This window comes from Phalacrocorax aristotelis, chromosome 18 (genome assembly GCF_949628215.1).
Source record: "Phalacrocorax aristotelis chromosome 18, bGulAri2.1, whole genome shotgun sequence".
NCBI lineage: Eukaryota > Metazoa > Chordata > Aves > Suliformes > Phalacrocoracidae > Phalacrocorax > Phalacrocorax aristotelis.
The window spans coordinates 1,236,673-1,258,839 of NC_134293.1; the positions used below are offsets into that span (position 1 = coordinate 1,236,673).

General features: G+C 58.6%; 5 protein-coding genes and 2 non-coding genes across 12 annotated transcripts in view; 5 read left to right on the plus strand and 2 right to left on the minus strand.

Moving 5' to 3' along the window:
- Positions 1-9,146, plus strand: part of SUPT6H (SPT6 homolog, histone chaperone and transcription elongation factor) — a 29,981-nt gene extending 20,835 nt beyond the window's left edge. For both annotated transcript variants that reach the window (XM_075113320.1, XM_075113321.1), the window contains exons 26-37: positions 121-268; positions 523-665; positions 1,449-1,589; positions 2,686-2,881; positions 3,016-3,254; positions 3,536-3,649; positions 4,125-4,249; positions 4,617-4,729; positions 5,103-5,180; positions 5,269-5,435; positions 6,814-7,001; positions 7,179-9,146. In XM_075113320.1, the coding sequence (XP_074969421.1) occupies positions 121-268; positions 523-665; positions 1,449-1,589; positions 2,686-2,881; positions 3,016-3,254; positions 3,536-3,649; positions 4,125-4,249; positions 4,617-4,729; positions 5,103-5,180; positions 5,269-5,435; positions 6,814-7,001; positions 7,179-7,365 (1,839 nt within the window). In that variant the 3' untranslated portion in view covers positions 7,366-9,146. The remainder of the gene's footprint in view (positions 1-120; positions 269-522; positions 666-1,448; positions 1,590-2,685; positions 2,882-3,015; positions 3,255-3,535; positions 3,650-4,124; positions 4,250-4,616; positions 4,730-5,102; positions 5,181-5,268; positions 5,436-6,813; positions 7,002-7,178) is intronic.
- A 1,037-nt stretch (positions 9,147-10,183) lies between these two features.
- PROCA1 (protein interacting with cyclin A1) lies at positions 10,184-12,239 on the minus strand. The gene is made up of 4 exons (XM_075112953.1): positions 11,894-12,239; positions 11,102-11,234; positions 10,855-10,989; positions 10,184-10,770 (listed from the first exon to the last, which is right to left on the minus strand). The coding sequence occupies exons 1-4, from the start codon at positions 12,081-12,083 to the stop codon at positions 10,242-10,244; spliced, it is 987 nt and encodes a 328-aa protein (XP_074969054.1). The 5' UTR covers positions 12,084-12,239; the 3' UTR covers positions 10,184-10,241.
- A 1,115-nt stretch (positions 12,240-13,354) lies between these two features.
- Positions 13,355-14,903, plus strand: LOC142066023 (adenine phosphoribosyltransferase-like). Its single transcript, XM_075112952.1, has 6 exons — positions 13,355-13,399; positions 13,538-13,687; positions 13,849-13,942; positions 14,023-14,169; positions 14,257-14,352; positions 14,465-14,903. Exons 2-6 carry the CDS (start codon positions 13,565-13,567, stop codon positions 14,590-14,592), a joined length of 588 nt encoding a protein of 195 aa, XP_074969053.1. The 5' UTR covers positions 13,355-13,399; positions 13,538-13,564; the 3' UTR covers positions 14,593-14,903.
- On the minus strand, positions 14,839-17,843 carry RAB34 (RAB34, member RAS oncogene family). Of its 5 annotated transcripts, none has more exons than XM_075112946.1 (11): positions 17,736-17,843; positions 17,043-17,168; positions 16,866-16,957; positions 16,422-16,487; positions 16,124-16,225; positions 15,992-16,056; positions 15,867-15,918; positions 15,605-15,686; positions 15,419-15,509; positions 15,229-15,336; positions 14,839-15,149 (listed from the first exon to the last, which is right to left on the minus strand). In XM_075112946.1, exons 2-11 carry the CDS (start codon positions 17,094-17,096, stop codon positions 15,082-15,084), a joined length of 780 nt encoding a protein of 259 aa, XP_074969047.1. In that variant the 5' UTR covers positions 17,097-17,168; positions 17,736-17,843; the 3' UTR covers positions 14,839-15,081. The 5 variants fall into 5 exon arrangements, with proteins under 5 accessions (XP_074969047.1, XP_074969048.1, XP_074969050.1 ...); XM_075112947.1 differs by lacking the exon at positions 17,736-17,843 and adding an exon at positions 17,676-17,734; XM_075112949.1 differs by lacking the exon at positions 17,736-17,843 and adding an exon at positions 17,667-17,724.
- Positions 17,844-18,048: 205 nt separating this feature from the next.
- Positions 18,049-21,109, plus strand: RPL23A (ribosomal protein L23a). Its single transcript, XM_075112951.1, has 5 exons — positions 18,049-18,183; positions 19,181-19,358; positions 19,691-19,867; positions 20,276-20,345; positions 21,044-21,109. The coding sequence occupies exons 1-5, from the start codon at positions 18,159-18,161 to the stop codon at positions 21,056-21,058; spliced, it is 465 nt and encodes a 154-aa protein (XP_074969052.1). The 5' UTR covers positions 18,049-18,158; the 3' UTR covers positions 21,059-21,109.
- On the plus strand, positions 19,520-19,592 carry LOC142066331 (small nucleolar RNA Z17). Its single transcript, XR_012663670.1, has one exon. It is a non-coding gene; the product is annotated as a small nucleolar RNA Z17 (small nucleolar RNA).
- LOC142066342 (small nucleolar RNA SNORD42) lies at positions 20,132-20,199 on the plus strand. The gene has a single exon (XR_012663681.1). It is a non-coding gene; the product is annotated as a small nucleolar RNA SNORD42 (small nucleolar RNA).
- Positions 21,110-22,167: the final 1,058 nt, after the last annotated feature.

Genomic DNA, 22,167 nt, shown 5'->3' on the forward strand with positions numbered 1-22,167 from the left:
TCCTCTTTTTTTAAATTTGCTGTTTGATAAGTTGCTTGAGTTCTTTCATAACTTATACTGGATTCCCTTCTCACCTCCTTCCTGCTGCTCACGGCTTTATAACCTTTGAATACCACCCAGGGCTACGGTGACAAGCATATCACTTTATACGACATTCGAGCTGAACTAAGCTGCAGGTACAAGGACCTGAGAACCCCATACCGTTCTCCAAACACAGAAGAGGTCTTCAACATGCTGACCAAAGAAACTCCAGAGACTTTTTATATAGGTACATCCCTGTTTATATCCCTGGTTTCTGTCATCCTAAGTTGACTTAGGATGTGTAAAGGTGGGGCAGAGGGATCTTGATGAGGGTTATGTTGGGACAGTGCTATGGTTGCGTGTAGGTGAAGCAGCTTTTCAGGTACCTGGGCAGTCTTCTAACACCTTCACGCACAACTACCTTAGATCAAGGGAGCTGCCCAGCCCTGCTGTTGGCTTTCAGTTTTTCATTCCTTCCTTCTCCTCTCCATCACACCACAGGTAAAATGATCATCTGCAACGTGACTGGGATAGCCCACAGGCGGCCACAAGGAGAAAGCTACGACCAGGCAATACGGAACGATGAAACTGGCCTTTGGCAGTGTCCTTTCTGTCAGCAGGATAACTTCCCAGAGCTCAGCGAGGTGGGGCTGCTTCTCCTAACGGGCCTGCCTTTGTCAGGAGTCTGCTATTGGCAGGCTTGAGCGATTTGTGGGGTTCTCGGAAGACAAGATATAAAAGCCAAGATTGTGTCTACATTCCCCCAGGATCCCAACCTGCATTGTGGCCTTTGGCTGCAAATGTAATCTGTTCCACTTTTGTCTAATTGCTTCAGTATAGATTTGACAGGTCCTTTATGGCTGCATTATGGATTTTAGTGAACGGGGCTAGGAGTGAAATGGACCTGGGGGTAAGCCAACCAGTTCTTTGCAAATACATAGAGCAGGCTTGTTTGTGGTCTAGGATTGTGCTTTATGCAGAGAAACTGCCCGTGACACTGAGAACAGAAGGTTGTTCTGCCGCCTTCTCAATTTTAAGAACTTACCTGGACTCCCTGCTGCTTAATGCAGCTGTACTGTAGGTCTCTTCTGAACACTGCTGAATTCCAGCCTTGGTAATCCGTGACTTTAGAACCCTATAGCATTCATTACAAACCAGCCCTAGCTGCAGGCTTGTGTTCAGGGTCTAAAAATGTTTTGACCTTCCTGGTTGCAAAGCCCCCCTAAGCTGAGCAGAACTGAAGTAGGAAGATCGCGTTACTGGGTAGCATTCATTGAAGTCCTCTGTCCCCTGCCCTTCCACACAGACATGTGGAAGACTGCTGGCTGCACCAGTTTGCTGACACAGCTTTAAGACTTGGTTGAGTGTGAACTGCCAGGGCTGTTTTGTTTCCATGCTGAATGACTTTTACTTTTGCCTTTCTCAAGGTTTGGAATCACTTTGACAGCGGTTCCTGCCCAGGTCAGGCCATCGGAGTGAAGACGCGTCTGGATAACGGTGTCGCCGGCTTCATCCCAACAAAATTTCTTAGTGATAAGGTGGTCAAGCGGCCGGAAGAGAGGGTGAAGGTATAAAAGCAGTGGATTTTCACATATCCAGCAAGAGCTGGAACAGCCTGGAGCCAATACCAAAGATCCAGAGTTTGGTTAATAACACCGTTCCCTAAATGACTTTTCAAACCTTATTTTCATTTAAGGACTTGAAATCAGCAGCAAGTTCAGGTTCTGGTTAGTGTCCTTCTCCCACAGTGCAAATCTCTCTTGGCAGCTGGTGGGAACCATGTTAATCAGTTAACATGTTGCACTGCGGGAGGATTTATTATAGTCTGGCTAAACTCTGGGCTTAGGAGACCAGAAGGCATTCTAATGCAGAGCTGCCCTTTGTTTCTAGCTTTCTAAAGAGTTCACAGCAGTGCCGTTAGATATGCAAGGGTCACTTTCCCTCTCCCATAGCTTTTTCTTCTGTCTCAATTCATTTGTGGAGGTCACCTGAGTTACTGGTCTTGTTCAGGATGGGGATTGGGTTCTGAAAGAAACAGATTCAGGTATTTTTATTGCATGATAAAATAGAGGTTTAACATCTTTGCTGTCTTTTGGGGTCCTTCTGACAGTCCATGCAGGTGATGGATAATTCTGTAAGCTCAGAGGTCTCTCAGCATTTCTTTAACGAGTCATTAACTTCAGCACAGTTAACTGGACTAAGACATTGCGGTTTTTGTGGGGGTGGTATTTTCTGTTTCCCAGTTCATTAGAGCAGTCCTTTAGGTGTCTTCCACTCTGTTTCTGAACAGACCTAACTGCTTTCATACACATCTTGAAGTCCAGTTTTGCTGCTTCCATTGTTAAAGATATGTAAAATAGCAAACTTAATTGTCCTCAGCCTCCAGACACATGGTTTGGTGGGCGGTATGGAGCATAAGTAGTAGTCATGCTGCAGAACTGCCCATTTCTCATTTAATCTCTTTTGGTTCTAGTCATCTTGGGGATCAGTTGATTTTCCGTTCATAAGGAAGGTTCACTTGTAAAGGTTGTATCAGTCTGAAGTACATGAGGTAATTTGTACCTCCTTACTGGCAGCGTGAGCCCGCACTGATTGCTCTGTAGCGTAGGGAGGCTGGCCTGTCAGCCAGACCCACTGATCAGCTTTGCCTGCCCCTCACCGTAGGTGGGAATGACCGTTCACTGCAGGATTATGAAGATTGACATTGAGAAGTTCAGTGCAGACCTGACCTGCAGGACCTCAGACCTGATGGATAAGAACAACGAGTGGAAACTGCCTAAAGACACTTACTATGACTTTGACTCTGAAGCAGCAGATCACAAACAGGAAGAAGACCTGAAAAGAAAGCAGCAGCGGACAAGTGAGTCTCTAATTTTTCTCTCCCTCGTCATGCCAGCCTTCTCGGGGTGCTTCAGAAGAACAAGCACAATAAGAACTATAGCTGCAATAACGCAGTTCCTCTTGGAAGCCTAAACACTCTGCTTTGTCCCCCAGCGTACATCAAGAGAGTAATTGCTCACCCATCATTCCACAACATTAGCTTCAAGCAAGCAGAGAAGATGATGGAGACTATGGACCAAGGGGATGTGATTATTCGGCCAAGTAGCAAAGGGGAGAACCACCTGACCGTCACCTGGAAGGTGAATGATGGCATTTACCAGCACGTGGATGTCCGAGAAGAGGGCAAGGAGAATGCCTTCAGCCTGGGCTCCACGCTTTGGATTAACACAGAGGTAAGGGCCCTGCGGAGGGAGGGAGTTAGTGCGGAAGGAGAAGTACCTATTTGGCAGGGACAGGTTGGCACAGCCTTTCTGTCCTTGCAGCTGCTTTCAGACTGTTGGAGAGTAACTTCCATTGCAGTTCTCCAGATTCTTAGACAATACTTGGCTCTTTTTTTTTTTGTCTCAAAGCATCCACCCTTGCTGTGCAGAATGTGTGACTGAGAGCTATATGCTAGAATAAGAGTTCCTCATCATGCACCCTAAATACATCTTTAAATGTGTTTTGTTCAAAGGAGTTTGAAGACCTGGATGAAATTGTTGCTCGCTATGTCCAGCCAATGGCCTCTTTTGCCAGAGACCTGTTGAATCACAAATACTATCAGGACTGCAATGGTGGAGACAAGAAGGTAAGCCTGTTCCTGGGATGCGGTAGCTTCTGTAGGAGATACAGGAGCATTATATAAATTTCTTTGTCTCAGGACAGGTCTTAAACTCTTTGTGTCTGGCGTGAGCTCTCTGACCTTCCTCTTGTTGCTTGGGGCTTTCCAGCTGTAGGTGTCAGGAGGATTCTGTCTTGGAGCAGTGGAGTTAGGACAGCAATGGGAGTATGGTGTGCTGCAGCGCTGTGCCAGGGCAGCGAGGGGTTGCCCTGTCAGCAGTTACCACTGAAAGGAGAGTAACTGGCCTTCTGAGACATAGTGGCATTTGTGCACCAACCCTGCACAGAGACAGTGCAATCAGTGGTGCTTGTTGGATTGCTGGCATCAGGGCTGGGGGGAAAAGGGCTCACCACAGCATGGAGGGACGTATCTGTAGGCTCTGTGTGCAGTTAATAATGTGGGCCCTCCTTGAGAATTTCTCTTCCCCTCTCTCTCTAATTAGAAGCTGGAAGAGCTGCTGATAAAGACCAAGAAAGAGAAGCCAACATTTATTCCCTACTTTATCAGTGCCTGTAAAGATCTACCTGGCAAATTCCTCTTGGGATATCAGCCTCGAGGCAAACCAAGGTAAGTGAGAGGCAAACCCAGCAGCTGCAACTGCATACTCAGTACCACACCTCAACTTCTAGCTGCCAGTTTCCCCATCCAGCTCTGTCAGTATCCCCAGAAGTCAGACCTCCCCTTAGCCAGGGTTTGGCCCCCTGACAGTAGAGGACCCGTGTCTAGCAGTAAATCTCACCCAGGAGACCCCCAGCTGGCTGCCACAAGCAGTACTGTCCTGTGCAGGGGGTGTCACTGGGGTGTAGGCAGTGACGGATGGATTTTTGCGTGGAAAAGGCATAGTATTTTCAAGCAATTGTTTGAAAACAGAATGAAAGTATCTTGGGTAGGTCTATCTGTTAATTATCTCTCCTGCATTCACTGCTCCTCACAGGATAGAGTATGTGACGGTGACGCCAGAAGGATTCCGCTACCGGGGCCAGGTCTTCCCTACCGTGAACGGACTCTTCAGATGGTTTAAGGATCATTATCAGGACCCTGTTCCAGGTGAGCATCCCAAAACCTGAGTGCCTCAGCCGTTCATTTCCCGGGTGTCACACAGTAGGGGCAGTTAGTAAAGGACAATTTCATGTTCTTTGCTCCTGAAATGTGTCCTAGGATTTCCTAGTGTGGGAAGTTTCAAAGCAATGTTTAAGTGTTTGGCTTCCACAGACCTGTTGGGATCTCTCCTGAGAGTTGATCTTGCAGCAAAAGCCAGGCTTGTCCCTTTCCCTTAGCCTTCCCTCACATACCGTTCCCTGGTAAAATAGCATCTTGCAAGTACAAATGTTGGCTGCATTTTTTCAAATCCTGAGCTTCAGACCAGTAGCAGTGCTTCCGTGAGAGCTAACCTACCTCTCTTGGTTTATATTTTATGCAGGTATTACCCCCAGCAGTAGCAGTCGGACCAGGACTCCAGCCTCCATTAATGCTACTCCAGCTAACATTAACCTGGCAGGTCAGTGCAGGCCTTTCCTGGTTGGAACTGGGATGTGAGCTCCAACTCCAGGCTTCGCTTTGTCTAACGTGATGGGTCTTTCTTGCAGACCTGACCCGTGCAGTGAACGCTCTCCCACAGAACATGACCTCCCAGATGTTCAGTGCCATCGCTGCCGTGACGGGCCAGGGACAGAACCCAAATGCCACCCCGGCGCAGTGGGCATCCAGTCAGTACGGCTACGGAGGCAGCGGAGGCGGCAGCAGCGCGTACCACGTAGGTGTCTCTTAGTTTTTCTGAGAGGAGGTGCTGCGTGGCTTCTCCTTGCTGCCGGAAACCACCCAGTGGGGGCCCCCCTGGGAGCACAAGGGGTTACTCATTGCCTCGGATCATCCAGTCCTAGTTTGTGCAGCGCCACGGGTGCACGAGGAGCGTGGCTGGATTCTTGGAACGGGTTTCTTGTGCCTCCTGTGGCTGAGGAAATGAGGCGTGTAATACAGCCCTGCTCTGGGGAGACTTGAAGCAAGTAGCAAATTGGTCTGGCCCCCAAGGAATGTGGCAGGGTGGAGAGGCGGGATCCAGCGGTGAGGGCGCACAACCTTCCGATTGTGCCCCTGAGTTGGCAACGTGAGCTGCCAATGGAAGAGATAAGCTGTGAAACTATGCGCTGAGTTTGCAGGGCTTTTCAGCTCAACGTGCTAATCTCCGAGCTGCACCGGCAGGCGAACACCTCAGCCTGGCCAAACACCCAGAGGCTTTGCAGGGAATAAGATGGAATTGGATGGTTTCAGCTCACGCTGAAGCCTTTCCTCATGTGTGCTGGTGCCTGCCTCTTCCCAGCCCGTGGTGCCAGCTCCCCAGCTGACACCGAGGCTAAATCCAGCTGCAGGACTGAGGTGCCTGGGTACAGAAAACACACCCAGCTGTTAGACCTAACGAAGAGGTGCTGCAAGACAAGGCTTGCAGGGAGGAATGATCCTCTTCTAGACCACCTTGGGAGGCTTTCCGAGTTTGGCACAGTAAAAGCTGAGCTGGGGATAGGCAGGGACTGTGGATAACACAATGTATTAATCATCGAGGCAATCTGAAGGAAAAGGGAGGTGAACACCAGGAGGCAAAGAGAACTAAGCGCTCCATTGGACTAACAGTGAGCCAGCCAGCCTGGGATGTGGGAGGGAGCCGTCTCAGGAGCTGCCGCGCCTTCTCTGCAGCCCACAGGGGAAGAATTCATCTGTTCTTCATGTCCACTGCAGGACATCTTTTCTGCTAGCTCGCCCCAAGTGATTTTTGTGCCCATCTCTTGCAGCCCTTGCCTTTGCTTAAGCATCTCCCCTTGTACCCTGTGTGGGGTGAACAAGGAAGGCAGGCTGGCGGTGATCCTGGTGGCCCAGGTTGGGTAGGTGATCTCGGGGGAATGAGCGTCCTCTGCTCAGCAGGGTGTTGCTCCTTCTGCCCTGCCGCCCTCCATTCCCTGGGCAATGGTCACTGCAAACCTCTCCTTGCCCAGGTGAGGGGCTCCAGCAGGGCTGGGAGTGCGCAGCGGGGCCGTGCACCAGCTTCCCGGGCGAGCAGGGCAAGGCAGAGCGTGCCAGACCCTGCCCCGCAGCCTAGCGGGGTTCGCCCTCTGTCCGCTAACAGCATCTGCTCTCTGCAGGTCTTCACGACTCCAGCACAGCAACCGGTGGCCACCCCTCTGATGACCCCCAGTTACTCCTACACTACCCCCAGCCAGCCGATTACGACGCCCCAGTACCAGCTCCAGGCCAACACCACACCCCAGTCCACCCAGTCCCAGACACAGTCGCAGCCGTCATCCAGCTCCAGACAGAGGCAGCAGCCAAAGTGAGTGGCTCCGGCGCCGGGTCCGTGTGCCTGTGTCCTGTCTCGATTGCTTCTGTTGATTTTTGTGGAACCAGCGTGGCGGGGTTACCTTGCGCCTTCCTGCGTGGCACCCTTGGGGAGGGAGGGCAGGGAAGCTCTCCCGCTAGCATGTCTCACCTTCCGCCCGTGTCGTTGCAGGACCAACAGTCACGCTGCGATCGACTGGGGGAAGATGGCCGAGCAGTGGCTCCAGGAGAAGGAGGCTGAACGGAGGAAACAGAAGCAGAGGTTGACCCCTCGCCCGTCTCCCAGCCCCATGATCGAGAGCACGCCCATGTCCATCGCCGGGGACGCCACGCCACTGCTGGATGAGATGGATCGATAGGCCGTGCTGGACCTGACCCGCAGCCTCCGCTCCCTTCTCTAGGAAGGGGAAGGGGGAGTGAACAGTTGAAAAAAAAATTCCCTTCCCTTAGCCACATAACTCCTGTTTTATACGTCGTGAGATGGTGGGAATTGACTCTTGGTGACGTGCACCTGAGCGAATGAATAGACTTGGCAGGGCTGGTCTAAATATATATACTATATATATATAAAAATATATCATAGGAAGGGACGCTGCAGCAGCCTCTGCGTTCCAGGCCCTGGTTCACTGCTTTGGAAGCTCGGCAAAGTAATTATGAGGTCAAATGAGCCTGTCCTTGTAGATGCACAGAAAGCGGTCCGCTTTCACCACAAAGACTAGGAAGCAAACGTAGCTGAAAGTGCAGACCATCGGCCTGGAGAGCCTGTTTTATTTGGAATCTCCCAAACCCTGACCGTCACCTCTCCTTGTCCTGAGAGCACAAAGCAAAGTTACGGAGGCTGTGACAAACAAACCGGAGTTCTCAAAAAGCTTCTGTTGTTTGCTCTGTGTTTTCGCGTGTAACGGGCTCTGCGGAGCCTGTGCCAACCCCCAGCTGCGGTCGTAGGGGTCTTGCACAGCAGCTCTGGGGCTCGGCGTCTTGCCGGAGAGAAACGCAGCTGTCATACCAAAGGCTTGCTCTCCTCTCTGGCTTTTTTTGGAACAATATTTATTTAGTTTTGATTTGTTGGGTTTTTTTTTAATCAGACTGCAAATCAAGAACGGTAGCTTTCCCGAGCGCGGGACAGACGTGGGCTAAAACGCTGCAAGAGCAACCGCTCCTACGGTGGAGAGCACGAAGCAGCCGGGAGTGCATGACATCCTCCTCCGCATCCGCTTAACCCTGCCCAGCTGTAACCAAGAGGGGTGAATAAATAGTGTTTCTACTGAATGCTAGTTGAGAGGTTTTGTGCCTGCACCCTGTGCTGCCCCCCGCCCTCTCCTCTTAGCCAGGGCTTTGCTTAGAAGCAGAGTTCAGTGGTGAAAGTCAGTGCTTCGCCTTCCTTTGTCGCGTGGAGCTGCCCTCTGTGTGTTCAAACTTCCACAGAGAAGCTGCTTTCTTCTGAGCTGATAAAGAATAATGTTTTGTTTTGAATGCGTCTTATAGAGACATTGCGGCGAGATCCAGGGCCCCTCCCGGAGGCCTCTGGCTGGGAGAGGTACTGGGGGGCCTGGGAGGGGGGCAGACGGCTTCGGTCACGTCAGGAGCAGCCCACCGCAACATCGCGGAGTGACGGCTGGTGCCGAGAGCCGTTCCTGACCTGGAAAGTTCCTGCTGCACACACTTTCCTCTCTTCTGCTTCGTTTAGTAGGGGATTTTCTATGGAAGCAGTCTTTGTTTCCTTCCAAGTGCTCCTGGTTAGCCTCTTCTCACTAGGAAATGAGCAAGAACAGCAGATCTTGAGAAACAAAGGTCTTTTTGGCATGTAAATTCTCCTGAAGAATGGCAGCAACCGGGAGACAAAGCAAAGCTGTTTCCACAGAGAAATGCAGGTCCCGGCCCTCTCAGCAGTACTGGGGGTCTGTTCCTCCCCTGCGGGCCGGAGGGCTCCGCGGCTGCCCGGGGTTGCAGGTGTACTAACTCTACGCTATTTTTATTTTATGAAACCCTGTATGATGGGAATTTGACTGGAAGCAGCTCCTTACCAGGGATGCGTCGGACCCATATGGGGAAGGGCTAATTGTGCATGTCGGCTCCTTTTTGGCTGTCTTTGTTTTTAGATTTTCCCCTTTACTGTCAATAAAAATTCTACTTTTGGGAAGCGGCCCGCATGCCCCACGTCTGTGCCTCCTGCGCTGACCCTGGGGTTGCTGCAGGGACTTCGCACCCATGAGAAGCGCTCCAGAGGGTGCGATGCCTCGCTACAACCACGCTGTTTCCCTCCCTGGGCTCTCATGCTCCGCTTAGTTCAGGGATTGGGGATTGCACCACACGCTCCTCTGGGAAGAGCGGGGCTTGCACGGGGCAGTTCTGCTCTCAGGGCCTCGGTGCTGGCTGATCCCCTCAAAGCCCTGTCGTGGCAAATCAGGAGACAGTGCTCAGCTCCTCTTGCTCCAGCTTTTCCCATTCTAGAAGCTGATGCTGGTGTGGGAAGATCTTTCCACCGGTCTCACGGGGTAGGAGAGGGGATGCCGGGCTGAGCCACGCTCCTCACGGGGACGCGCTTTGCAGGAGGCGGTGGCGATGCCCCATCTCGGCGCTGCCCTCGCCCCCCTCGCTGGCAGCAGCCCAGTTGTCAGCAAGGGGAACAAGCCAGGCTGCGATCAGCATCTGCTTTTGTCCTGGGGCTGGAAAAGCTGCTATTGTCCCCCTCCAAAGAGCTCTTGGACGGTGTTTGAGGAGCCTCCAGGGAGGGACAAGGCCCCAGCTCCTCCCAGAGCAGCAGCTGCCATTGCTGGGGGCTGGAGAAGGCACCAGTGCTTCCCCAGCCTGGGAAAAGGCAGCGGGTTAAGCAGGGGAGGGAGCCGGGATGGTGCAATTCATTAACCGGTCCTCCAGAGAAACGCACCCCTGGGGCGCTGGAGCTCAACCCTTGGTGGCAGAGGAGCGAAAATCAGGGCTCTGCCCTGTGCCGGCGCGGGACGGGAGCTGCGTCCCCCACCGTCCCTGGGGCCCAGAAAGGGGCTGTGAGCTGGTGGGAGCAGAGGAACAGCCCGAACCCCCTCGGTGCCCACCCGGCTCCAGGCGCTTCCCCTCCCTCCTGCAGCCCCGCCAGCGGGCGCAGCCCCGGGATCTCTCTGGGATGCAGCCCTGGGTGCGATACTTTCTCCCCATGGAGACGGGGCTGAGGCTGCACCATCTGCTCGAGCGACCAACTTTATTACACAGCCAAGACCCGCGTGGGGTGAGGGGGGAGTCAGAGCCGCAGCTCTTGTGCGGGCTCTGCCTCCACTTTGCTTTTCAGCCTCTTCTTTCCATTTCTCTCCTTCCTCCTCCTCTTCCCGCTGGCAGTGAGGACCAGGGGTGGGGGGGCTGCAGATGGCTCCCTGCCCAAGCCCTCCCATGCTGGAGCATCCCTTGGGACGGTGTTAGCTGCTTCCCCCACGTCTGGCAGCACGGCCCGTGGGCCCTGCCCGATGGGGGCAGCGGCTGCAGGACGGCTCGGCTCCCTCTTCTCAGAAGGGTCTTTCTTTTTTGGACCTTTCCCGTTCTTTTTCTTGTCTGTCTTCTTCCCCTTCCTCTCCTTCTTGGCTGCCTTGTGGGGGGACAGTGGGTGGGTGGGCACATGATGCTCCACTGGGGCGGCTCCTCCGCCCACGCTGCTCCACGGGGGGCTCAGAGGGACCCCCCTGGGCCTCGCTGCCCGGTCAATGAGCTCCCCACCAAACTCATACAGCACCGGCTCCCTGGGCACTGCAACAGCCACTGTGTTGTACGCCTTGCACCTGTGGAGAGCGAGGAGGCGTGGGGTGAGGTGAGCCCCGGCGAGGCCGAGCTGGGGGACGGTCCCCACAGCGGGGGGCACTCACCAGACATAGAGGTAGGGCTCCACGCACTCCTCCTTGTAGGCAAACTCAAAGCAGGGCACCTGGATGACGTTGAAGAAGGCTTGGCCCACCACGCGCGAGGCCGTGTCGTTCACCTGCCGCAGGCACTCCTTCAACCTGCCGCAGGGCACAGGTGGGGTGAGGTGGGCCGTGGGGGGCTGCCGGAGGGGCTGGCACCCGCCGGGATGGAGGGGTGCTGCGGGGCATGGCTGGGCGCGGGGCCGCTCACCTGCGGTCGCAGTCGCAGTGGCTGATGGTGTGCCAGCGCAGGTTGCGGTACCCGTAGCGGGCGGTGAAGGGGTGGATGACGTGCTGGCAGTGGTCATGGTCCCGGCAGCACCGGTCTGTGTCCCGGTGCTCCCCTGCAGGGACGGCACAGGGCTCAGGCAGGGCCCGCATGCATGGGCTGGGGCTAGGTGGGGTTGGGATCAGAGCTGGACTGGGGCTGAGCTGGGCTAGGCTGGGATCAGAATTAGAATAGACTGAGGCAGGACTGGAATCATACTGGGATGGGTAGGGAGTGGGACAGGACTGGATTGGCATTGGGATGGGGACTGGGCCTGCACCAGCACCACAGTGGGGATCAGGCTGGGATCAGGCTGGGATCAGAATAGGAACTGGTAGTGGACCAGGTTGGACCAGCACTGGGATGGGGATCAGAATGGGAGCAGGATAGACCAGGCTGGGGACAGAGGGTAGATCAGGACTGGAGCAGCACCAGGATGGGGACTGAACTGGGACAGACAGGGATTGAAATAGCACGGGGTTGAGGACTGGAGTGGACCAGCACTGGGCTGGGGACTGGGATTGGTCTGGGGTAGAGCAGCACTGGGCTGGGGAGGGGATGGGGTGATGTGGGGTGTGATGGGGAGGGGATGGGATGGGATAGAATGGAATGGGATGGGGAGGGGATGGGATGGGGATAGGATGGGATGGGATGATGTGGGATGGGGATGGGATGATGTGGGATGGGATGGCGTGGCATAGCGGGGACAGGTAGCAGCGGACCCGCTGCCCTTACCCAGCTGCTCGTAGGCATCCGCGTTGCTGCCCGCGCCGCACCACAGCGTCCCAGGGTACGTGAGCCCACGGCGGGCGCGGGGCCGTCCCGGTGGGGCAGCTCCGGTGCCGGGGGCGGCTGCCGCCAGCAGGAGGAGGAGGAGGAGGAGGAGGAGGAGGCGGAGGCGGCAGAGCAGCCCCGGGGCGCACATGGCACCGCGCCGGTCGCCGCCGTGGGGCCGCCTTATAGCGCCGCGCAGCCCGCCCACGCGGGGCGGCTCGCCACGGGCGGCAGCGTGCGGCGGGTCCCGCGGGGCCGGCGGCTGGAGCCGCTCCCGGGCACCGCGGCGCGTCCCGGGCCCGCAGCCCGCGGGAAGGGGTTACCCCTCCCGTGGGGCCGGGCCCCGTTGCTGTGGCAGCCGGTGGGGTGATGGGCCGGGGCCGGTAACGAGCCGGCCCCAACGCGCCCGCCCCGTGACGCACCGGCCCCCGCACGGCCCCCGGCCCCTGCACGGCCCCCGACAGAAGAAGGATGCTCCCTGCAGCGCCCCGCATCCCATCCCATGGATGCTCCCCGCGGCCCCCCCACCTCCCCTTCCACAGATGCTCCCTGCAGCCCACCATGTCCTGTCCCATGGATGTTCCCTGCAGCCCCGTGTCCTATCCCACAGGTGCTCCCTGTGGCCCCACGGCTCATCCCGTGGATGCCCCCTGTGACCCATCCCACAGATGCTCCCCACGGCCCCCCACCTCCCGTTCCACAGATGCTCCTTGCAGCCTCCTGTGTCCTGTCCCACAGATGCTCCCCACAGCCCCGCCCATGGATGTTCCCCGCAGCCCCGTGTCTCATCCCACGGCTACTCCCCACAATGCCACATCCTATCCCACAGATGCTCCCCATGTCCCCACATCCCATCCCATGGTTGTTCCACGGTGCCTTTTGCAGGGGCAGCCCTGGTGCCCCGTGCCCAGCCAGGGCTAGCAGCCCACAGCTGGCAGCAAACCCAACGGCTGGCTCCCCTGCCACGGCGCCCATTGACAGTCCAGGCACGGACCTGGTGTGCTGGGCAGCCAAGGGAACCAGCGCTCGCCAGGGCAGGATGGCGTCCGGACGCCCCAGCGGAGACAAGCACAGCCTCAGACCCCGCAGGCTGTGGGGCTGCACCCTGAGCATCACCCCAGCGTGCTGACCCTCGCACCCACCGGGTGCCGCAGGCACTGCAGCACCCACACCGTGCCCTGGCACCGCTGGCGCAGGCAGCTGGGTGCTGAGGACACCTGCACGGGGTGCAAACGCCCCAGCCCTGGTGCTCCCCACCACGCAACTGCCTGGCTGGGGCAGCAAAGCCCAGTGGGGGCACATCACCGGCCCACGGGCAGGGCGCCCGCCTGGCACAGGCCCACAGCCCAGCTGGCCGAGGGTGCTGGCGGGGGCCCAGGGCTGCGGGGACTGACCCTCTCAGCTGTCGCTGTCTGTGACGCTCCCCGTGACAGTCCCGCTCGGCTCAGCCTCGCCACCAGCACCCAGGTACGGAGCAGACCCCAGCGTGCCAGGACCTCGGTGTGCCAACATGTGGGTGTGGATGGGGAGGATGGGGGGGTGCCGAGCCACGGGGAGCCCTGCGGGGTCTGTGGGAGGAGGGTCTCAACCCCATTGCATGCTCAGTGCTCGCAGTGCCTGCTGTCCCCGCGCATGGACCTGTGCCACGTCCCTGCCACCCAGGAGAAGGGCTGGTACCTGGCACTGATGGCCCCCAATGTCAAGGGTCCCAACTATGCCTGGCTGGACCCCTCCCGGCTCTACTGCCACCCGCAAGTACAGAGCACCTGGGCTGGAGGGCACCCGTGGGGGTGTCCGGGTGGGCTGCAGCTCCGCGGGGCTGTCAGGGCACCCAGCCGTGCCCACGGGCACTGGCACACGGCTGCAGGTGCCCGTTGGTGGGCTGCAGGCACCCAGCACCTCCGCGCTCTCCCCAGGGCTTGCAGGACTGTGTGGCCGACCTGCTGCAGCCCTTCCAGGAGGACCCCATTGACATGGTGGCTGGTATCGATGCCATGGGCTTCATCTTGGGTGAGAGCGAGGATGCGGGTGAGCCCAGGGTCACCATCCCTCTTTCCCACGGGGCCTGATGGTGCCGTGCCCACCCCCAGGTGCTGCCATTGCTGCCGTGCTGCGGAAAGGCTTCCTGGCCATCCGCAAAGCCGGGCACCTCTGCGTGGAGACACTGGCACAGCCCTACACCGACTACTCGGGCCGAGAGAAGGTGATGGAGGTCCGCACCGACGCCATCTCGCCAGGTGAGCTGGCGGGGCGCTCCCATCATGGTGGGGGGGGCTCCCAGCACAGGCACTGGGCACTCAGCCGCGGCCTCTGTCCCCTCCCAGGTCTGCGCATCCTCCTTGTGGACCAGTGGGTCGAAACCGGGGGCACCATGCGAGCGGCCATCCAGCTGGTGGAGCGGCTGGGTGGGGTTGTGGCAGGTAGGAGAGGGGTACTGGGGCACCCCAGTGTGCACCCGTGGGTGCAGCGGGAGCATCGTCCCTGTAACCTGCAGTAGTCGGTGCTGAGCCCCCCCACCCCCTTGTCCCACAGGCGTCGCCGCTGTCTGCATCGAGGACAGCGAGGGTGGGCGGTGGATCCGGGAGCGCTACAAGTGTGCCCACTGCGTCCCTCCCAGCCAGCAGCCCCGCTTTGACCACCACCGGTTCGGCTGGGACTGACGGGGCGCTGGCACCCCACGTATGCCCCCTCATTCCCCCGTGGGGGTGTGGGCTGGCAGCTCTTCGGGGCAGGGATGCCTGGAGCATCCACTACCCAGTTGGGCTGTCACCGTACCCAAGATGCTCACCCCTCCGCGGCGATAGACATCCTCCCCTAGCTCCATCCTCCCTCCTGCCAGCGAGCCTGGGGGGCTGCGCCCAGGGGCAGGGGGAGCCACAGCCAGCCCCTGCCCCCAGCTGCACGCCTTTCTTAAAAAGCATAAAAAAGGTTTTATTAAGACAAATGGGAGCCTGGGAGCATCTCCCCCTGCAAGTGGTACCTGGGTTTGCATAGCTAAGGGAGCCGCACGGGTGCTCCTGCCTGCCCTGGCCATGGGTGCCCAGGCAGACGGGGGGCTGGGGGGGCTGGGGGCAGCTCCTCGGGGCCGGCCGGGGCCGCCCCTCTTTGGTCCAGAGGTGTGAGCGCAGGGGGGGCCAGGGGCTGCCCCCTCACTGGCAACACTTGGGTTTCTTGCGGGGTGCCGACAGGTACAGGTCATTCTCGTTGCTGCTGATCCCTGGAAGGACAGGAGAGAAGGGTGGGAGATGGGGTGGGTGGGTGGGGGAAAGGGGGGGTCAGAAGGTGGGGGTACTCACGCACGGTGTCTCCGATCTTGCGGGCACTGCTGCGCTCCAGCTCGGCCAGCACGCTGTTCTCGAAGGTTAGTGCCGCCACACGGAAGAAGAAATCCCGCACGTTCTCCCCTGCCCCACAGGACGAGACCCCCTGAGTGTCCCCTCACCCGGTCGGACCCTGGCGCGCGCATCACCCCAGCCAGGGACCCACCAGTGAGTGAGGAGACGGCCCAGTACTCCGCCTGCATCTCCTGGGCCACTTTCAGAGCATCCTTCTCCATCAGGCTGTACTGTGCCGGCGTCTGCCAACCGAGCCGGGGCGCGTGGGTGGGTGGCAGGGATGACACCCCCCCCGAGCCAGGGTGCAGGGAGCCCACAGGAAGGGGGACACACTCACGCTCAGGTCCTTCTTGGAGCCCACCAAGAAGAGGATGACGTTGGATGGGTCATTCTCCTTCAGGGCATCAGCCAGCCACTGCCTGTTGGGGCCACTGTCACCGGCCGGCGGCTCACGGCCGAGCGCTACCCTCTTGCTCGCGTGCTGCAGCATTGCCAGCAGCCCCGTGCCCCTTGCCCAGCTCCCTCTTCCCCATCCAGCCCCACCGCCCCCCACACTCGTCCCCAGTCCCACCGGAACCCCTTGGCCACATGTCACCTACCGTGTGTGGTCCAGGGATGCCACATCGTTGACATCGAAGACGATGACGATGGCTGGGGGGGCGGGAAGGAGGGGTGAGATGGGGACAAGGACCGCCAGTGGGGTGGGACATGGTGGGGACCTCACCTTGTGCTCCCCGGTAGTAGGTGGAGGCGATGCACTTGAAGCGCTCCTGGCCGGCCGTGTCCCACCTGGGGGGGTGCAGGAGGTGAGGGGGGGCCGCAGGGGTGTGTGGGGAGGGGGCTGGCACCTACTCACAGCTGCAGGCTGAAGGGCACCCCCAGCACCTCGAACCGCTCCATCTCGAAATCCACCCCAATGGTCGCCTTGTAGTTCTTGTCGAAGGTGTCCTTGCAAAAGCTGGGGGGGGCCCGAGGAGATGGGTGTCAGCAGTCCCCCCATGCCCCACCCCAGTGGCTCAGTGCCCCCTGCCCGAGGGGGGCCAGCACCAGCGTCTGACTGGAGTCAGGGTCAGTCCAAGGTGCTGCTGCCCTTTATGGGGGGCGCCTCTTCCCCTGCCCCCCCCCCCCAAGCCTCTCGGGGGGGGTCCCGTTACCGGTTGATCAGGCAGGTCTTCCCCACCGAGAGGTCCCCCACCACGATGATCTTGGAGATCTTGAACCTGCGGGGCAGGGGGACACACGGCCACTCAGCAGGGTGGGGGGCTCCCCGCCTGCCTCCCCCTGGCCAGCCCCACAGGCGGGTGGTTCATGGGGTGGGTGGGGGGCCATCACCCCGCAGTGCCCCCGTGTCTGGCAGCACCCTTCAGCCCGGCTCTCCCGCTCCGCCGCCAGCCACATCCCAACCCGGACCCCCGTGTCCCCCCCGTGCCGCATTCCTGCGTCGTGACGCAGGGCTCGGCACATGGGCAGCGTCGGCAGCCACGCGGCGTTTGCACCGGGAACCCCCCACCCGGGGCTGGTGGGGCCGTGGGCCCCCCCATCACCCCCCCACACCCCCCCAACCCTGGGGTGGGGTCCCCGAATCTCCCCGGACTCACCCCACGGTGCCCGTCCGCTGCTCCTGGCAGGCGCTGGCCACCGTGGGGTGGAAGGCAGCGCGGGCGTGCAGGGCGGCCTCCTTCCGAAAACACTGCGGGGGGGCGACAAAGGGGGACCCCGGTGTGGCCACGGGGCTCGGCGAGGCCACCCCCAGGGCCAGCGTCCCCCCAACTCACTGGGGGCAGGTCGGCGATGACCCTGTCCCTGCGGACCGGAGCCAGCACGTTCATGGTCCCGCGGGGCCGCCGGGGAGGGCTGGGTGGCCGGGGAGAGCGGGGACGAGCCGAGGGCCACCGCGAGGCCTGGGGACAGAGGCAGCAGGGAGCGGCGATGTCCCCGTGTCCCAGCTGTCCCCACGTCCCCACGCACAGCATCCCTGATTATGGCCGTCCCTGTGTCCCCAGGCACGGCTGTCCCCATGTCCCAGCCAACCCCGAGATCCCCACGTGTGGCTGAACCCACACCTTGGGGTGCAGCTGTCCCTATGTCCCGCTGTCCCCATGTCCCGCTGTCCCCATGTCCCTGCTGTCTCCATGTCCCAGCCACCCCAAGATCCCTGCGTGTGGCTGTCCCCACACCCTGGGGTGAAGCTGTCCCCGTGTCCCTGCTGTCCCCATGTCCCACACCTCCCCATCCCGTGCATGCCTGTCCCCTCGTCCCAGCCGCCCCCGCATCCCGAGCGTGCCGCCCGGGGGGGGCTGTCCCCACGTCCCAGCCGTCCCTATGTCCCCAAGCGTGGCTGTCTCCACACCACAGGATAGAGCTGTCCCCCTGTCCCGGCCATGCCCACGCCCCCACACCCGGGGTACCGCTGTCCCCGTGTCCCAGCTGTTCCCGCATCCCGCCCCGTCCCGGTCCCCTCCGCGAACCTCCCGGCTCCGGTGGCGGTGCTCGGCGCTGCACGCCCAGCCCGGAGGAGGGGCTCCCCGACCCCCCGTGGGGAGGGACCAGGACGCCGGTTCCCCCGGGGCTGGGCCACCCCTCAGTGTTGCACACACGACGGGCCCGCCGCCCGCACCGGGGCTCACCCCGGCCCCCCCACCGGCGGGGTGGCGGCGATAGCGGGGGGGACACACGCTCAGAACTACAACTCCCATGAGACCCCGCGGGGCGGAGGGTTGATCCGCGCATGCGCAATGGAGGCAGTCGGTGAGTACTACAATTCCCGGCGGCCCCCGAGGCATCGCGAGAGTCGGGGGCGCAGTGTGGAGGGGCAAAATCTCGCGAGATTTGGGGCTATAAGCCCTTGCGGCGTGGCGCAGGAGGCCCCTTTCGGCTTCCGCCTGGCCAAGATGGCGCCCAAAGCGAAGAAGGAGGGTGAGGGCTGGGGGCGGCGGGGCCTCTGGGCTGCGGGGGGCGGTCGTGCTGCGGCACCCCCGGGCGTGGCTGTGCGCGGGGGGGGACCCGGGCTGAGCGGCGGTGGGGCTGAGGGGGGGCCTGCAGCCCGGCGCTGAGCGCGGGCACGTGGGGGTGGCGGGAGAGGCCTGTCCCGGCGGGCCCGGCCCGGCTGTGTGAGGGAGGGCGTGGGGGGGACTAGGGGTCTGGAGGGGTCTTGGGGTTGGTCTTGGTTGGATGAGAGAGCGTGGGCCACTTGGGGAGGTCCTGCTCAGTGAGGTGTATGACAGGGGAAGCCACGGCCCGTTGTGATATCCCGAAGAAAACATAATTTTTTTCTAAGTAATAACGATGAGCCACGTGAACCTGGCAAAACAAAATGTGGTGGCCAGAGAAGGGAACTGAGAGATAGGGAAGCACTTGTTTTACGACTTTATTCATGAAGAGAGCTGAGAGACGGATAAAAGGGAACATCCTGCCTCAGAAGATGCTGAGAACTGGGGGATAAAGTATATAGTCAAAGAGAACAACTAATTGGGATGTTGATAAGAACTAAAACTAAGTGTCCTTTAGCAAAACTGTCCTCATTATAATACTAAAATCACATCCATAGGCCAGAAATCCCCTCCACTCAAATAAGCCCCTCAATCTGAGCACACATGGTAAATTTAAAGGGACCTGTACCTTTAATGTTAAGTGGGAAAGAAATTAACCAATTATTAGCAGGGGGCGTGAATATTAGCTGTGACTGATACACTTGACTGTATAAATACCTTGTAATTTCTCGGTGCAGGGTGCTAGCTTTGGGGGGTTACCACCTAGCACCCATCTTTGCGCAAAAGTGAGTTGAATAAAACACCTCCGTTCTGTGTGGAGTTTGGCATTTTGAACCCACTTTTTGGGATAACGGGTAGGGCAGGTGGGGGAGCTTATACTGGCCCGGCAGAGCCTGGTTGTGCTGACTCAGCTGTCATCGTAGCTGTGCCTCCGAAGACAGAGGCGAAGGCCAAGGCGCTGAAGGCCAAGAAGGCCGTCCTGAAGGGCGTCCACAGTCACAAGAAGAAGAAGATCCGCACGTCGCCCACCTTCCGCAGGCCCAAGACCCTGCGACTGCGGCAGCCCAAGTACCCCCGAAAGAGCGCCCCACGGAGAAACAAGTATGTGTGGGGTGCTGGGCTCTGCCCTGTGGCAGGGCTTGCAGGGTGGGAGCAGTCCCCTGTGTGGGCTGGTGGGGGGGGACCCGTGCCGCTTGGCAGGATGCAGGGTGAGACCTCACCAGCATGGAGCCGTACCTTGGTGACAGAGTGGCAGGTGTTTGGGTGCAGGTGATGATTTCAAGCGACCAAAGCCTGAGAGTTTGTGATTAAAACTTTTTTGGCAACTGATGCACCCCAGACTTCCTTAGGGGTACCTGTGGTATGTGAAAGCGCTGAAGCGCAGAGGCAGTGTCTGCCAGCCTTGGGTTAACCCCAGGGTCTCTCTCCTGCAGGCTGGACCATTACGCTATTATCAAGTTCCCGTTGACCACAGAGTCGGCAATGAAAAAGATTGAGGATAACAACACTCTGGTTTTCATCGTCGATGTCAAGGCAAACAAGCACCAGATCAAACAGGCTGTCAAAAAGCTCTATGATATTGATGTGGCCAAGGTCAACACACTGATTAGGTGAGAAGAGGGGCAGAGCAGGTCACTGGTGGGTGGGAGATGCTTCAAGAGCCCGGGGTGGCTTTTAGCAGAAAACAGGAACATGTGTGGTTTTCAGCAGCTGAGGGCACCCTCGGGATGTGCAGGACTAAGCTCCGCAGCGTTTTAAGCAAAAGTTTTGAGAATTGTAACTGGCGACTGAGGACATCTTAGTGGAAGTGAGAAACCTTGGCAGGCCTGAGGGTTGGCTTCATCAGGGAGCTTCTCTGGCACCCAGGGACTCCTGTGCAAATGATGTGAACGTGTTTTTACCACTGAGTAAAGTGATGTTTCCAAAGGAACCACTGATGCACACTGCTGTGGCGGGAGCATGGAGCAGGTGGGGAGGACTTATGTGCCTCTGTACTGATGCCTCCTGTTCCGCTTTAGGCCTGACGGGGAGAAGAAGGCGTATGTCCGTCTGGCTCCAGATTATGATGCACTGGATGTAGCCAACAAGGTGAGAAACCTTTGAAACTTTGCAGCTCCTGTTGCCTCGTATCTCCTGTGCCTGGTTGTTCGTCCCAGCGTGTGAGTGAGGTATTCGTGCTTCAAGCACAGCGGCACTTCTGTGGAGCGGCTGTGTAGTTAGCGTCCGAGCGTTTGGAAGCAAGACCACATCATCTAGCAAAATGTAATTCTGCCCGGAAGATCGTGAGGCTAGGTGGGAAAAGTCAGAATCGCTGCTGTTCTTCAGCTCCTCCAGGGAGGGGCTCCGTACCCCGGCACTACAACAGCTCCAGAGTATTAGTGGGGATCCAGAAACCACCCTGCAGCTTCTGGGTTAACACGGCATTTGTCTTGGGCCGGCCCTTTTGGCAGCTCATTTAAAAGGGGAAATTATGTTGAGGCAAAGGAGAGGTTTCTGCTGTGCAGGTGGCTGGAAGCAGCGGGCAGGTTAGTCCTTGGTGTGGCTGAGGTCGAGGGGAGGCAGTGGTGGTACGTACTGGAGCAGGGAAGGTGGGTCAGCGCAGGGGTCGCTGTGGAGCAAATGCTTACAGCATTGCGTAAAGCGCTTGGGCCGGTCTGGGATGAAGAAACCTGTCCTCAGATGGCAGGAACCCCGAGGTGATGCAGCCCTGGCAGGGATGTCTGGGGTGGAGGCGCTGCCGTTCTGCCACTGTAACATCTGATTTAACACGCTTTGCTTCTTTCTAGATTGGAATCATCTAAACTGCATTGACCCAGGACTGTACAGACATGATAATAAACCCTGTGACACCATTGAGGGGCTCTTGTGTTTTGTGACAGCATGGCCTGTGTGAAAGAGCGCCAGGAAACATTTGGGGCTTCACTTCAGTAAAAGGGTTCCTCCCTCCCTCTGCCCCTCCTGCTGTAGCCTGGTTCTAGGCGGGCAGAGCGGGCTGCTCCACGAGAGTCCCGCGGCTGGGGTCTCCTGGATCACTGACCAGTTCTCTCTGCTGTCAGTAAACATGAGGCGATGCTGCCCTGAGTCTCCAATATCAGATATCTCTCTTTACCTGAGACCTCTGGTATCCTCCTGCGCTTTGTAGCCGTGTGTAATCAGCAGGTGTTTGTGTGCTCGATGTTCTCTGTGCCCTGCGTAGCGTCCTGGAGCATAACACAGGCTGGTGAGTGCCCAGGATGTACGTAGTACCCTCTGCGAAAACCTGTTTGTGGATCAGATCTGGCACGAGCCGAGTGTCGCACCTTTTTCCGAGCATATGGCTATTTGCTTATGCTGCAAGTGTCACTCTATGATGCCCTCAAGCTAACGCTCTCACAGGGCTTTGCGTGGTTTTTTTTTCCTGGCATGACCGCTGCTCCCTGCGCTGCAGCGTGTGAATCGCAGCCTGGCTTCCCTGACACTGTTCCTGTTCCCTGTAACCTCATGGGGTTCATGGCCCTTGTCAGGGCTGTTTCCAAACCAGCTGCTGTTGCTGCCTTGGCATTCTTTTGCTTCCTCATATTTGCAGCTGAAATCGGCTTTTCAGAGCGCTTGGAGAGTCACGAGAGCGCGGAGCGCTGGCTGGGCAGTGAGTGGAGGTGAAGTACGGGTAAGCCTTTTGGGGTACTTACGTAGTTACACTCAACTGAGACAGTGAAAGCTGTGACCAAATATTGATTGGGGTAATTGAGCTCTTGGGCAGTGGGACACAGAGTTCCTTCCAGCCTCTTGCAGAGGGTGGCGGCGTCCCAGGGCGGTGGCTTGAAGGGGTTTGAAGGGGGAGCGGGTCCCGGTTGCTGCTGCTCTCAGGACCGTGGGGTGAAGATCTGTGCCAGGTTCTGTGGTCCTTGGCTGGAGACTTCACCTGGTGCTC